The sequence below is a fragment of the Sciurus carolinensis genome, chromosome 2 (assembly GCF_902686445.1).
Source record: "Sciurus carolinensis chromosome 2, mSciCar1.2, whole genome shotgun sequence".
NCBI classification, from domain to species: domain Eukaryota; kingdom Metazoa; phylum Chordata; class Mammalia; order Rodentia; family Sciuridae; genus Sciurus; species Sciurus carolinensis.
In genome coordinates this window covers 23,774,734-23,789,638 of record NC_062214.1, presented here as the reverse complement: position 1 = coordinate 23,789,638, position 14,905 = coordinate 23,774,734, and the positions used below count along the sequence as shown (strand labels likewise).

Genomic DNA, 14,905 nt, shown 5'->3' with positions numbered 1-14,905 from the left:
CTCTGACTACTTCCCTTGCCCCCATCTTTACTCAAAATCTGGTTGTTCAACTGAAGAACTGGTATACAAGGGTTAATTCTCAAACCCAGTTGTGAGAAAGAAAAAACCTGGGTTTCTAAAACCCAGCTGTTGCTATATAAAACTGCTCAGTTCAGGGTTTACATAAAACTTGCAAATAAGAATCTTAAAGTCTATAAAAATACAATATATTTCGATCATTAAATGTGTTTTCATAAGTTGTTGATGTATAAAAAACATTCAAGATTACTTTCTTCCTGGGTCTTCATTAAAGATTACTAAAAATTAGGGCTGGGGAGATAGCTCAGTCGGTAGAGTGCTTGCCTTGCAAGCACAAGGCCCTGTGTTCCATCCCCAGCACTGCAAAAAAAAAAAAAAAAAGATTACTAAAAATTATAATTCTAAACATTTGAGCTGTGTTTTGATGAGAAATTATGAAAAGCATGTATTTGATCTTTTTTTTTTCAGTACTGGAGATGGAGCCGTGTTGCTCTCCCACTTGAGTCACATTCTCAGCCCTGTTCATTTATGTATTATTTGGAAATAGAGCCTTACTACGTTGCCCGGGCTGGCCTCAAACTTGCAATCCTCCTGCATCAGCTTCCCACGTTGCTGGGATGACAGGGGTGCGACACCCAGCTAGTATTTTATCTTATTAAGAAAAAGGAGTGATTTGTTTAAATTCAGAAATTTTGTAAGGATTTTTTAAAAAATGCAAACTTAGAACAAAAGGGCAGAGAAGAATCAGCAAGTAGGAGAAAGACGTAAGAAGGTCATGAATGTGAGGACGTATTTTGGAGAATGCTTTTGGTTGAGAAAAGATTTTGAGTGGGAAAGTAAGATTTTGTCCTAAAATAAAATGACTGGGAAAAAGAAAAATAGGACAGAAAACTGAGGATGTAAACAACTTGTAGAATGTCTAAGCAGGTTGCAAAGACGTGTGGAGAACAAATATTAGGAAATTTATGTGTGATTAAGTTGGCTATAATTTAAAAATATATATATATACATATATATATATATATATATACATATATATATATGTATATATATATATATATATTTTTTTTTTTTTTTGAGATACTGACGATTGAACCCAGGGGTGTTCTACTATGGAGCTGCATCCCCAGCCCTTTTTATTTTTTATTTCATGACAGGGTCTTGCTGAGCTGCCCAGGCTGGCCTTGAACTTGCTCTTGCACTCTCCTGCATCAGATTCCCGAGTAGCTGGGGTTATAGGCCTGTGCTTCTGTACCTGGCTTAAGTGTCTCTTTATTTGTTAAATGACACTTTATAACTCTAATTATATAAACAAATATTATTATGGGTTACTAAGGTATATTTGACACCCTATGTATCTGTGATTGATGCATATTTATCTCAGGGTTAAATAAGCTTTGTGTTTGAGCTTTGTCAAAATGTTATGCAGAAGTTTGTAGCGTGGGGACTGGGGGTGTGGCTTAGTGGTAGAGCACTTGCCTAGCATGTGTGAGGCCCTGGGTTCAAACCCCAGCACAACAAAAGGAAAAAACAAAACAAGACTTTGTAGAGTTAAAAGAGTTATGGGTTTAATACATACAAGGTAACCAATAAATACTCTCTTTTAAACACTATGCGTTGTCTCTGGACCTTAAACATACAAAATAGTCAGTGAAACTTTTAGAGTTTTGTTTTCAGTACCAGGTAGATGAGAAAAATCCCTGCCATTTAAAATCTGGTTTGCACCTGTTAGGTGTGACTAAGAGTTTTATTATTGTTTTATGAGATACACTTGTCTATCAAGACACCAGCTCTGTCTCCTCCACTTATGAGAGGTGTAAAACTATCCTTTCATTAAAAAAAAAAAAAAATTTGTCCTCTTAGATGGACAGAATGCCTTTATTTTATTTGTTTATTTTTATGTAGTGCTAAGGATCAAACCCAGTGCCTCACATGTGCTAGGCAAGTGCTCTGCCACTGAACCCCAGCCCCAGCCCTGTCCTTTGATATTTGCCAGTGCTGTTAACCTCTGTAGACCTTGTTAAAAACAGAGCCACTTGATTATAGTTATCCTGTTGATCCACAGGTTCCAAATTTAACTTCAAAAGTAAAAGCTGCCAGGCATGGTAGTGCCTGCCTGGAATCTCAGTGGCTCGGGAGGCTGAGTTAGGAGAATGGCAAGTTCAAGTCCAGCCTCAGCCACTTAATGAGACCCGGTCTCAAAATAAAAAATAAAGAAGGGCTGGGGATATAGCTCAGTTGGTAGAGTGCCTGCCTCGCAAGCACAAAGCCCTGGGTTCAATCCCCAGCACCGCAAAAAAAAAAAAAAAAGGTAAAGGTGAATGAAGAGAAAAAAAAAAAGAAAAGAGGGGTTGTGACACCTGGGTTCAAGCCCTTCACCACACACACACAAAAAGTAAGCACTAAGAATATATATGGGGTCCTCAGTAACAATATCACAGGCAGTTACATTCAAAAATGTTTTTTTTTTTTTTTCCCCAGCTTTGTATGCGTGAGGCCCTACTGCAAAAACATACATTCTTTTAAACCTTTCTTTTGGCGTAATTCCAGACTTTCTGGAGAGTCATAGAAAGAGCACAGAGATTCCTGGTCCACCCCTCACCGATCTCCAGCTGCACATGTTGAATCCCCTGTGCTTTATCATGTTCTGAGGCACTGGAGAGTCACGTGCAGATGCGATGTTCTCCCGCCTTTTATATTCTGTGTGTACAAGGGTAGTGTAGTTATCAGAATTAGAATTAGGAAGTGTTCAATCCCCATTACAAAAGAAAAAGAAAGAAAAAGTTAACATCAGTACAATTCTATTATCTAATCTTCAGGTCTTATTCAAAACTTCCAAATTGTTGCAGTAATATCCTTTATAGAAAAAGAAAAACAAAACAAAACTTTTTCCTGGTCCTGCCCAGGATCCCAGGTCCCCTTCAGTTGTCATGCATCTTCAACCTCCTTGAAGCTGGAACAGTTTCATTCTGTCTTTGCTTTTCATGACCTTGAAGAACTGGGGAGTGAACCCAGGGCCTTGTGCCAGTCAGTGGGCAAGTGCCCTTGTGCTGAGCCACACTTCCAGCCTGGCCGTGACCATGTGTGTGCGCGTGTGTGTTACCGGGGATGGAACCCAGGGGCACTTGACCCCTGGGCCACATCCCCAGCCCTTCCTACTGTTTATTTTGAGATGAGGCCTTGCTAAGTTGCCCAGGCTGGCCTTGAACTTTGCGATCCTGCTGCCTCAGCCTCCTGATTTGTTGGGATTACAGTGTGCGCCCCCGGCCTGGCTCTGGCCTTGCTGTTTTTAGAGTGTAGTCAAGTTGTTTTGTGGCGAGTCTTTGGGTTTGCCAGGTTTTGCCTTGCTGCTGTGTCCAGGATGTGGACTTTTTCACTAGTGACACTCTGCTGTTCTCCGGGCACCGCCTTGGGAGGCACGTGATGTTCATTTGTCCCGTAACCGGTCATGCCACCCTGGTGCCTTAGCCCAGGGGGTGTTTCTGGCAGGGAGCTTTGATTTTCATGGCGTTCGCTAACCTCCCTGGCCCCGCTCTCCCCGGCCTTTGTGGTTGTATCCTCCGGGTAGCTCCCTCCAGTCCACCTCCTCTTCCTCTCTTGCTGCCTGGAAACACTTAGTGTGTGGTTTTCAGAGTGTGGTCTGAGGGGTCCCCTAGACCCACCATGGGTGCCTGCTGGAGCTTCCCGTGGGTGGCACTAGTGCACAGAACAACAGGGCTCACGTATTTCTGTTTGGGTGTGATTTGCCTGCCCACCTGTGACATGCCCCACAGGAATCTTACTGTACAAGGGTCTTCGTGGTGGGGAGATGGTGGTGCCTTTTGTTCCTGCAGAGTGACTTGTGACCGACAAGTGCTATTTTGATTGTCCCCGTGGTGCTCGGGATTGAACCCCAGCCTTGCACATGCTAGGCACATGCTAAGCACATGCTCTACCACTGAACACCCAGCCCCCAAATGTGCTGTCCCGAGGGCATGTCAGCCACAGGAGCTGTGTTTAACCACACTTTGCGGTTTATGAGACACTCCGCACAGTGTGTCCTTCGACTCTGTGGCAGGGCTGTGTCACCAGGGAGGAAACTGAGAGCATCCAGCAGGAAGGAGCCAGGCCTGGAGCCCTTTGTGTGACTCTTGTGCATGACAGATACTCACTGGTGCCCCGAGCAAGATGTGAACAGGAAAGATGTGGTCCCTTGGTCAGGGACCACTTGCAGTGAAGGAGACCACTGATAACCAAGTAAGCAAATAAAATAATTCCCAATAATAAACACTAAGCAGAAAATAAGTGGGGAAGCATAACAGGGTGTGCCTGGGGTGGACTGTGGGGGGCAACTTGAAACAGAATGGTCAAGGAGGGCTTTTCCAAGAAGGCGATATTTGAACTGAGCCATGAAGAATGAGAAGGTACAGCCCAGGGGAAAACTTGGTGAAAAAGTGTTCAAGTAACAACAACAACAAGTGCAAAGGTCCTGAGGCAGGAATGAGCTTTCTCTGTGCAAGGTGCATCAAGGAGGCCAGGGTGGCCAGGGCAGAGTGGTTTGGCTGGGGAGTACAGAAAGATGAGGTCTGAGGAGTAGGTGTGGGTCAGACCATAGGGCCTCACAGCCACAGTGTACAGCAAAGTCAAGCAACTGTGGGGCACTCTCATTTCCATTTTTAATTTATTCGTTGATTGTGTGTGTGTGTGTGTGTGTGTGTGTGTGTATGCGGTGCTGGGTATGGAACTCAGGGCCTCACGCACGCTGCTACTCAGAGCCCTGATGGATGGATGGATGGATAGATTTTCTTTGCCATGCTGGGGACTGAACCCAGGGAGCTCTACCACTGAGCTACAGCTCTGGACCTTTTTATTTTTTATTTTGAGACAGGGTCTCACTGAGTCTTCGAGGCTGGACTCAAACTTGCCTCAGCCTCCCAAGTAGCTGGGATTATAGGTGTCTGTCACTGTGGCGGGCTTGATTTTTATTTTTAAAGGCTCCCTCTGGCTGCCCTCTGTCTGAATGGATGCCAGGGGCAGGATGGGGGCAGGAACTTGGTCAGAGGCCACTGTGCTTGTCCCAGCGGGAGATGGAGGCAGTGGACAGACCCGGGAATGAATGAACCCCGCCCTCGCCTCTAACGCCGGCCTCCTTCCCACCCAGGTGTGTCAAGTGTGTCAACAAGTACTCCACTCCCGAGGCGCTGGAGCACCACCTGCAGACCGCCACGCACAACTTCCCCTGCCCGCACTGCCAGAAGGTGGGTCGTGGGGGACCAGGGAGGTGGCGGCCAAGGCCTCGCCCTCCGCCACGGCACCTGCCAGCAGGGACCTGATCGGCCAGCGTCTGGTGTGGCCTCCCCGCTTCCCCATGTGCCCCATGGTGCCCTTCTGTGTGACCCTGGAAGCCCTCCCTAAAGCCCCGCCTAGGCCATCGGATGCGCAGAAAGTGTTTCCGCTGCCTGGTCGTCTCAGGTGCCATCGCTGCTGCGCTGCGTGGGGCTGATTTGAATCAGCGCGTGCCTTGCAATTGATCTGGCGACAGAGGCTTCTCCTCGTCCAGCCCCCGGCCCAGCTGCTCCTTTTTGTTTTCCTTTTAATTAATCTGTTGAGGGACCTGGGCTGTTGGTTGTGCCGATCGCTTCCCCCTGGTGTGTTTGAGCTTCCTGCTTCTCCTCTGTAGAGACACCCCGCCCCAACCCCTGCGGATTTTCCAGGACAGCCCTTGCTTCACTTTAGCCTTGGTCTAGATGTTTCTGATTGTGTAGCCCAGCTTTGGAATGTGTGGCCTGAGTTAAAAGTATCAGCCTTGAGAAAAAAGCACGTGCCAGATGCCATTATTCTCCCTGAATTGACCCAGGAAGCCCTGGAGGGCAGATATGCTACTTCCGTTCCCACTTTCCAGGTGGGGAAATCGAGGCACAGAAAGGCTGCCCGGCTGGGAAGTGATGGCTGCTGAGTGCTGGGGCAGTTCTGTCTGCGCCCTTGACTGCTTCTCTTAACCTAGTGAATGAATGACGGTCCTGCCTAGGCCTGGGTTGGAAAAGGTCCTGGCTCCTGTGTTTTCTGGCTCTTTATTACCTTCCTATTCAGTTTTTTAGTCACTTTGTGTTTTCATTCATTCCTTCACTTGTCAGTCATTTGACCCAGGCTCTTTGCTGAGGAGTGAATGTCCCTCTCTGCCCTCTTAGAGTTCCCATGTAAGCCAAGGAGTACAATTCAGTGGGTTAAATGCTGATTTGAAATGTGAGCGATCACCCAAAGGCAGGATTTCTTTGTCTAACTTGGCACCAGGAATACAGAGAAGGCTGTACAGGACACTGACATCTGAGTTGGGTCTTGAAGGATGAGTTGGAGTTTGTGAGACCAAGAGAGAAAGGCCTTCTGGGTAGGAAGAACAGCCTGGGCAGAAACTCAGGGCAGGTGCATTTTGGGCTCATCTCACGGGTGAGTGGGGGAGCCACAGGGTGCTGAGGGCTGTGTCTGCCTCTAGGGTCCCTGGCCTCAAGTGGGCAGAAAGGGAGGTGTCTCCACAGGGGCTGGACACCAGGGGCTCATGAGCTCAGAAGGTGGTGAGGGACAGAGCCTGGCCAGGCAGCGCTGAAGCCGAGCCTTCTCTTTCTCCAGGTGTTCCCTTGTGAACGCTACCTGCGGCGTCACCTGCCCACTCACGGCAGCGGGGGCAGGTTCAAGTGCCAGGTGTGCAAGAAGTTCTTCCGGAGGGAGCACTACCTCAAACTGCACGCTCACATCCACTCAGGTGGGTACCACACCCCGCCCCGCCCCCTCCTGCCTCTCCCCTGGGTCTCCTGGCCACCTGCTCTCCCTTGCAACAGTGGGTCCCGCCCACACAAGAGCAGAGAGCAGGTCGGTGGGGGCACCCTGACTCTGCCCTGAGAGTCAGCTCCTCTAGACTGCTCTGGGAATCCTATAGCAAAATCCCTGCCCAAATCTGGGCAAAACCCTCTCTCCTCAGTTGCTTAGTTGAGACATATTGATTTTTTTTTTTTTTTTTTTATCTTGATGTTATGTTTTGCCCCATGGTACCCAGGGCCTGGCATGTGCTAGGCTAGCACTCTATTCGATGGACAATCCAGTTTTCAGATTCTTTTTAGTAATACACATTTTATATTGTAACCCAGGAAATGCATACATGCACATAGAGATATATTGAAACAAAAGTTTCACAAAGCAATATTTTCTATTCTGTTCCATTTTAGTTTTTAAAATAACTGCTAACTGGGCATGGCAGCATGTACCTGTAGTCCCAGCTTCCTGGGAGACTGAGGCAGGAGAATCTTGTGTTCAAGGTCAGCCTGGGCAACGTTTTGAGACCCCTATCACAGAAACAAGACAAAATAAAAAAACAAAAGAACATAAAGTGGCTACTAAAAGTTACGATTTACAGTTTGTAAGATACTCCTGATCCCCTCCCCAAAGGTAACTGCTGTTACTGTCTAGTTTGGGTCAGTCTAGTTGTATTTTATTTACTTATTTATTTTGAGTGTAGAAGAGTAGGATTTATTCAAGTGAGAAGAAAAGAGACAGCTCACAGGGTTGAGAGGGAACCCAATTGGGGTTGCCCTGGTTTTATTTTATATCTGTACAACATACTTGCTTACTTTTATGTAGATGAGCATAGAATATAAGGCAGAATTCCTATAGGTGAGCATAGAATATAACATGGAATTCTGTGTCAGAATCCCTTTTCAATATAGCTGAAAGATGTTCCTGAATAGCAACTCTGTTTTCATAGTTGTATAGTATCCCTTTGTCAAGAGCGGAACAGTGGGCAGGCCCTTTGGGTATTTTTCAGCCGTTAGTGTGTACAGTACACACAATGCTGTGTGGGTCCTTTGGCAGACTTTCAGGTATAGATCTGTAGCAGATATTCCCAGCATTGGAAGTGCTCTTTTAAAATGTATGTGCAGACTGGGTGTGGTCACACATGCCTGTAATCCGAGGGACTCAGGAATCTGAGGCAGAAGGATCACAAGTTGGAGGCCAACCTCAGCAACTTAGGGAGACCCTCAACAACTTAGCAAGATCCTGTCTCACAAATAAAAAAAAAAGTAAAGGTAAAGAAAGGACTAGGGATGTAGCTTGGTGGTAAAATGCCCTTGGGTTCAATCCCCAGTACCAAAAATATAAAAATAAAAAAATAAAATGTATGGGCAGTACTGAGTTTCTTCTTGGGATGGTGGAAAAGCTCTGGAGATGGATGGTATTGATGACTGCACAACAGTGCAAATGTGCTTAATGCCACTGAGCTACGTGTGTACTGAAAGGTGGTTAAAACGGTAAGTTTTATGTTATATATATTTTACCTTAATTTAAAAAAAAAAAGTATATGTGTTGTAATTTTTTGTTTTGGGTTCTTTTTTTTTTTTTTTTTGGTCCTTGGGATTGAACCAGGGGTACTTAACTACTGAGCCACATCCCCAGCCTTTTTTATTTTTTATTTTGGGACAGGGTCTCACTAAGTTGCCCAGGCTGGCCTCAGACTTGCAATCCTCCCGCCTCAGCCTCCAAGTTAACTTGGATTACAGGTGTGCACCACTGTACCCAGCTTCCCCTGGGGGTTTTATGAGGCATAAGGATTATACTTTTGCCTAACAAAATAGTGACTGTGTTAAACTGTCCTACAGTTTTCTTTGCCCCTACCACTTTGGCTAGGGGATCTTTCCAGATGGGGAAACACAGATGGTTGACTTTAGTCTTTTCAGTGACTGCGGACCATTCCGTCATAAAGACCAGAGTTTCCGTAAGCACTTGGGTTGGCATTTTTCAAAGAGCCCTGTTCCTTCTGAGGGACAATAGAGAGGACACAATGGCAGAAAATCAAATCAGCCTGGGAACATCCCCTTCTGAAGGGCAGCTTGTGACCCCACATGAGCTTTGTAGGCACCTCCCTTGATGCCTGAGTCCACAGGTGGCCCCTGACAGCCATCCGGTGAGGCACTGCTTAATAGCAGGAGAGCTGGGGCGGCCGTGGGGGGGCTCTGGATCCCTCTGCCGGCCTGGACTGTCAGCTGCCCCTGTCAGAGCATCAGCCATGGGCAAGTCATTCTGGCCTTCTCTTTCTCGTCTGTAACATGGGGACAATAGTTCTTACCCCAGGGTTTGCTGCAAGGATTGATTGGATAAAGCGTGAGTCTCCCTTGCCATTGCGAACCCCATTGCCTGACGCTGTGACCATCCACCCTGACTCGGGCCATACCTTAGGATTCATGCTGGTCACCTCCCTTCCTCTCATGCACAGCCAGTCCACTGGCGGAGGGCTGCTGGCCCTCCCCTGACCCCAGCTGCTTCCCAATTGCCGCCACCCTGCCTTCACCTGCACGCCCCCGAGTCTGCTCTCCACGGGCAGCTAGAGGGGCCTAAGAGCTCCAGTCAGAGCTGTCCCTCCTCTGCTCAGACCCTCTGCTGGCTTCTCATCTGGCTTAGAATGCAAGCCATGGTCCTTACCTTGGCCTCCCAGTGAGGCCAGCTGCCTTGTGACCTTACTCCTGCCTCTTTCTCTCCACACTGGCCTCCGTGGTTCCTCAGGCACCCGAGCATGCTTTCCTTCCTGACTGGACCCTCGCCTGCGTTTCCCTGGCCAGCTCCCTGCTCCTTGGGTCTCTCCTCAGGGTTGCTGCACCAGAGAGGCCTCTCCAACCAGCCGGTCTAAAGTAGTTCCTCGGGCACAGGGCTGTGCACCGGCCGTCCCAGCTACTAGGGAGGCTGAGGCAGGAGGAACTCGAGCCCGGGAGTTTGGAGGCAGTCTGGACAAAGCAGTGAGACCCCATCTAAAAACAAAAACCCCAAAGAAACCCCTCTTCTCCCTGGAAAAACAAAATCAAGAGAACGAGAGGCTGTTTTTCCCCAGACCACCTCCATAGAGGAGCCGCAGCCCTGAGAGGCTCAGTGGGGAGCCCCGGGCCCTGGACACACTTAAGGGACCCTCACCCTCACGGGTGTCTCCTGCAGGTGAGAAACCCTACAAATGCCCTGTGTGCGAGTCTGCATTCAACCGCAAGGACAAGCTGAAGAGGCACATGCTGATCCACGAGCCCTTCAAGAAATACAAATGCCCCTTCTCGTGAGTAGAGCTGCTGCAGGTGGGGCGCCCCCGAGGGAGGGCTCACGGGGAGACACCAGGCCTGAGGCGGAAGGCCTCCTCCTGTCCTGCCCCGTGTCCTCCCTGCTCCCTCCCGACTCTGCCTCCCCTCCACTCCAAGGTGAAAGGATGGCCCCCATCCAGGGCCACTGGAGGGGCCAGCAAGAGGGTTCCAAGCTTGCTGAGCTCCCCCCGACTCATGGCTTTGGGTTCCAGGACGCACACGGGCTGCAATAAAGAGTTCAACCGGCCAGACAAGCTGAAGGCTCACATCCTGTCCCACTCGGGTAAGGGATTCTGGCCTGCTAGGAGGGTGGGTCAGCCCACGCCCTCGGCAACAGACCTGCCAGGAGAGAAAAAGCAGGCACAGCCCGAGGCCGATTGTCCCTGCCCGGTGTAGTCCAGCCAGTGGACTTGCCCTTGTGGGCTGGAAGCCAGCTCTTTGTCCTGGACCTGGGCGGGTACAGAGATGAAGCAGACGCGGCCCCCGAGTCTGAGGGGAGCCGACCTGAGAAGGGACATTTAACTTGGAGTGATACCCACTGTGAGGCGTGTGGGTCAGGTGTGGTCCAAGATGTGGCTGGGGGCTTCAAACCGTTCCCCAGTTTCAGGGCTCCCTAGAGCATGTCACTGAGGTGCCACCTACCGCTGAGTCTTGAACAGAACAGGGTGTTTCGACCTTGGCACCCTTGACACTGTGGGCTGGATGATTCTTTGTCATGGGGGCCGTCTTATGCCCTAATGGACGTCTGCCCACTGGGTGTTAGTGGCTTTCCACCCAGCGGTGTGACAATCAGCAGGGTCTCCAGGGATGGCCACAAGTCCCCTGGGGGGTGAGGTGAACTCACCCCTGTTGGAGAACCACTGGATTACATGGGATTTGGCAGCTACAGAAAGCTTGAAAACTGAGAGTAGATGAAGGAGTTGGTGACGGAGGACCTGGGTCACTTCCCTGTTGGGTGGCCTCAGGCAAGTCACTGCCTCTCTGAACCTCCATCCCAAGAAGGCTGAGGGGACCAGGTGCGTGCCTGGCCCAGGGTGAGCGAGTGCTGGAGTTGACTTTGGGGTGAAGGGATTGTTCAGGAGTCACTCGAGACCTGACCCCGTGTCAGGCAGTGGGTGGCCACGGGGCATCGGAGAGGCAGAGCCCCAGCCCTCTTGGGAAAGATCACATTCAGTGGGGGAGACCAAAAGTAAACAGTGAACAAGTAAATACAAACCAGCAAGGCACACTGGGGGCAGGGAGGGAGGGAAACGGGGTGCGGGGCAGAGAGTGAAGGGCGTGGGGTGAGGGAGGCCCCGAGGAGCGAGTCCCGAGGGACGAGAGGAACCAGCACTCTCTCAGGAAGAGAGAATGACAGTGCTGCCCCTGTGGTGGGGGAGAAGGTGGGTGGGAGGCCCACGTGGGGACAGGCTGGAGACGAGGTGGGGTTGAGGTGTGGGGGCTGCCAGACCGCAGCAGGCTTTTAGGGAACTTAGGGAATGGGAATCACGGGGAGGTTTGGAACAGGGAACATCATGCTCATCTGTGTGTTTTCCAAAGACATTTCTAGCTCCCTGTAGTGAGGCAGGCAGACCAGAGGAGGTGACTGGCTGCCTCCAGTCATCCAGGTGAGATCATGGTGACCTGCAAAGTTCACCAAGATTTAAGGATTGAGAGTGGACTGTGCCAGGCAGAGGAAAAGGCGAGTGCAAAGGCCCAGGGGCGGCAGCCAGCTTAGTGCATTAGCGAGAGTGTGTGCCTGGCACAGAGTGCGTGGCTGGGAGAGGTGGGGGGTGAGAGTGGGGGAGCCAGGGCCAGATCCCACAGGTGCTTGTGGGGCAGGAGACCGCGCGCTGTTCCCTGGGCAAGGCACCACCCAGGCCCCGGCTCTGGAGCCTCACTGACTTCTGCTGCTCCCTCAGGCATGAAGCTCCACAAATGCGCCCTGTGCAGCAAGTCCTTCAGCCGCCGCGCCCACCTTGCCGAGCATCAGCGTGCGCACACAGGCAACTACAAGTTCCGCTGTACTGGATGTGCCAAGGGCTTTTCCCGCCACAAATACCTCAAGGATCACCGCTGCCGCCTCGGGCCCCCAAAAGACAAGGACCTGCAAACCCGGCGGCCACCCCGGAGGAGGGCTGCTCCCCGCAGCAGCAGCAGCAGCAGCAGCAGCAGTGGCGGCAGCGGTGGTGGTGGGCGCAAGGCGGTGACCCCCTTGCAGGACCCACTGGGACTAGAGGAGCTGAAGGATGCAGGGGCGGGGCCAGTGCCCGAGGCCGCCCCAGGCAAGCCACCCTTCACCGAGCAGGATGCCGTGCTGTCCATTGTGGTGGGTGGCACAGTAGGTGGGGACCCTGAGCTGGTCGTGCCAGGCCACGCGGAGGGACTGGGCCCTAACCTGGCACTGGCAGAGCTGCAGGCGGGGGCTGAGGGCTCGTGTGCCATGCTTGCTGTGCCCGTCTACATCCAGGCCTCGGAGTGATGGCGGGGCTGTTGCCCCCACAGCCAACCTGACGCCTGCTGGCCTCGGGGTCCAGGCCGACCGTCCGGGTCCGGGGCGGACCAGAGGTCCTTCGGTGCAAGTGAGCCATGGCAGAAGTCCTTTTGGAATGCCATGTATAAAGCCCGGCCCATGGCTGTCCCTCTGGGTCCCCAGCCTGCTGGAGAGCCCTGCAGCACCTGGGGTCTGGGGCAGGATCGTGTTCTGCTCCAGGACAGAGCAATGGCAAGAAGCAGGGCCGGAGCCTGAGGAGCCCCGTCTGGCTGACCTGGGCGGCCTCTGATCCGGCTGCTCTTCAGGAGACTGGACATGGCCAGGGTCCTTACCTACTGGACCTTTTCCCATAGGGTTCCTCACAGCGTCCCCAGAAAACCGTGCAGTAGGCATAGGTGGCCCTCCAGCATACATGGCGGGTAGATTACAGCTGCGAGCAGATCGGGCTGCAGGTCCACGAGCCGCTGTGCACTTGCTGTGTGGCCTCGGGCAGGCCCCATCACCTCTCTGAGCCCCATGTTTCTCACCCATACGGTGGGGCCTGTGGCAGTCCTACCTCCTGGGTTGTCTTGGGGGCTCGGCATGGTGACATATGCCAAGCATTTGCCATGGTGCCCTGCACTAGAAAAGTGCTCAATAAATGTTCCTGTCACGAGTCCAGCGCTCAGACCCCATCCTGGCGGTCCTTCCTTAACCCCGGGGTGACCGTCCTCCCCGCTGAAGCCTGGGGGCTGAGCAGGCTGGCACACTGCAGCCACTGGAGGTTATGAGGGAGGGGTGTCACAGAGCCTGCTCTGGGCACACACCCCAGGGGGAGGTTGGTACTCGCTCAAGAAAATTCTGGATCCCGCCTCGCCCCAGCCCTTTGGAACCAGGAACTCTGACCAGAGCCAGGAGTCCATCCTGAGCAGACCCTGCGTGGCCATCATGCCCGCCTCTAGCTCTCCCCTCTGCTTCCCTCCCCAGCTAGTCCAGGTGGGAGGCAGGGGGAGAAAAGGGCCTCAACCCAGGTTTTCCCAGCAACATTGCGGGAGAGGAAGCCGAGGCCGGGAGAGCAGCCAGGGCAGATACTGAGCTTCCTTGAAGGCCAGCACGTCCCTCAGGCCACAGTGTTGGGACGCAGGGCTGGAGCTCAGAGCCAGGCCCCACTCCTGGCATGCTCAGGAAAGGGGTGATGTGGCAGCGGGGACGAAGCTGATCAGGGTGAGGCTGCGAGCATCCCAGACTGCAGAGGGCCAGCAGAGGGACCGACTGGTGGGGACCCAAGTTTCAGGGGAGCTGACATTTGAGCTGGGTCTTTGCAGAGAATGCTCTGCTGGGTGGATGGATAGGGAGGGCGGCCAGGGAACCAGGGAACAGCAAGGTGGGAGCAAAGACCTCGAGGGCCGGGGCTGAGCAGAGACTCGGAGGAGGGCAGGGAAGTGATGACCGCCAGCTCTTTGATCCTCCTCCGTGACGGGTGCTGCTAAGCAGTTTTTACTTCATGTTGCCTCAGCCCATCAGGCGAGTGCTATTACTTGCTGTATTTTACAGTTGAGAAACGGAGGCCCAGAGAGGCAAAGGTCCTCCCAAGCTCACACAGACGCTAAGCTGCAGAGCTGGGGTTTGAACCAGAGAGACCTGCCTCCTCACGTGCTGCCAGCCACTTGGCTCTGTTGAACTATGGGTGACTGGCGAATGAGAGGGCCTTGAACGTTGAGTGAGGGAATCTGGACTTCACTCTGTAACGCAGGACCTGGGGGCAGCACGCATGTTTTTAAATTGGATCAATGACGTTAAAGGAAACATTTTTTCTCCATTCTGGTTCGAGTAGTTAAGTTGTATTTCTGTCTCTTCTTCCCGTCATTGTGCACATGCACACACCAGTAGTCATGAAAACTAACACTTTTTAGACACTTATCATGGGGCTGGTATTAACTTCAAGGCAGGTACTACTCACTCACCCCACCCGGCAATCCTGGGGATGGAACTCAGGGCCTCCGCGTGCTGGCAAGGGCTCTGCCACGGAGCCCTATCTTTAGCACCAAGGTAAGTACTGCTTTTAACCCCATTTTGCAGCTGAGATGAGGTTACAGGTGCATCAAGGTTAAGCAGTCCAAAAATCACACAGCAGGTAAGCTGCAGAAGCAGGCCACGGAATAAGGGAAATACCCAGGTTGGGTCTGATGTCTCACAGATGCAGAATTGGATTGAGAATTGGATGGGGGCGGTGCTGGACAGTATTGGGGTTCCCCTACCTGAGATCTTCCTTGGTTAACAGATGGGGAAGCTAGACCCAGAGGGGAAGGCCTTTGGTTAGGGGTCACAGAGAATTGGTGACAGAGGCCCCAGG

At 51.7% G+C, this 14,905-nt stretch overlaps 1 protein-coding gene across 6 annotated transcripts in view; it reads left to right on the top strand.

The window, feature by feature from the left end:
• Znf341 (zinc finger protein 341) overlaps window positions 1-14,394 on the top strand; it is a 43,527-nt gene extending 29,133 nt beyond the window's left edge. For 2 of the 6 annotated variants that reach the window (XM_047541745.1, XM_047541742.1), the window contains exons 11-15: window positions 5,159-5,255; window positions 6,622-6,754; window positions 9,967-10,078; window positions 10,313-10,383; window positions 12,002-14,390. In XM_047541745.1, coding sequence (XP_047397701.1) covers window positions 5,159-5,255; window positions 6,622-6,754; window positions 9,967-10,078; window positions 10,313-10,383; window positions 12,002-12,561 — 973 coding nt within the window. In that variant the 3' untranslated portion in view covers window positions 12,562-14,390. Of the gene's footprint in view, window positions 1-5,158; window positions 5,256-6,621; window positions 6,755-9,966; window positions 10,079-10,312; window positions 10,384-12,001 lie in introns of all 6 variants that reach the window. The other 4 variants (XM_047541743.1, XM_047541746.1, XM_047541747.1 and 1 more) reach the window with 4 other exon arrangements.
• Window positions 14,395-14,905: the final 511 nt, after the last annotated feature.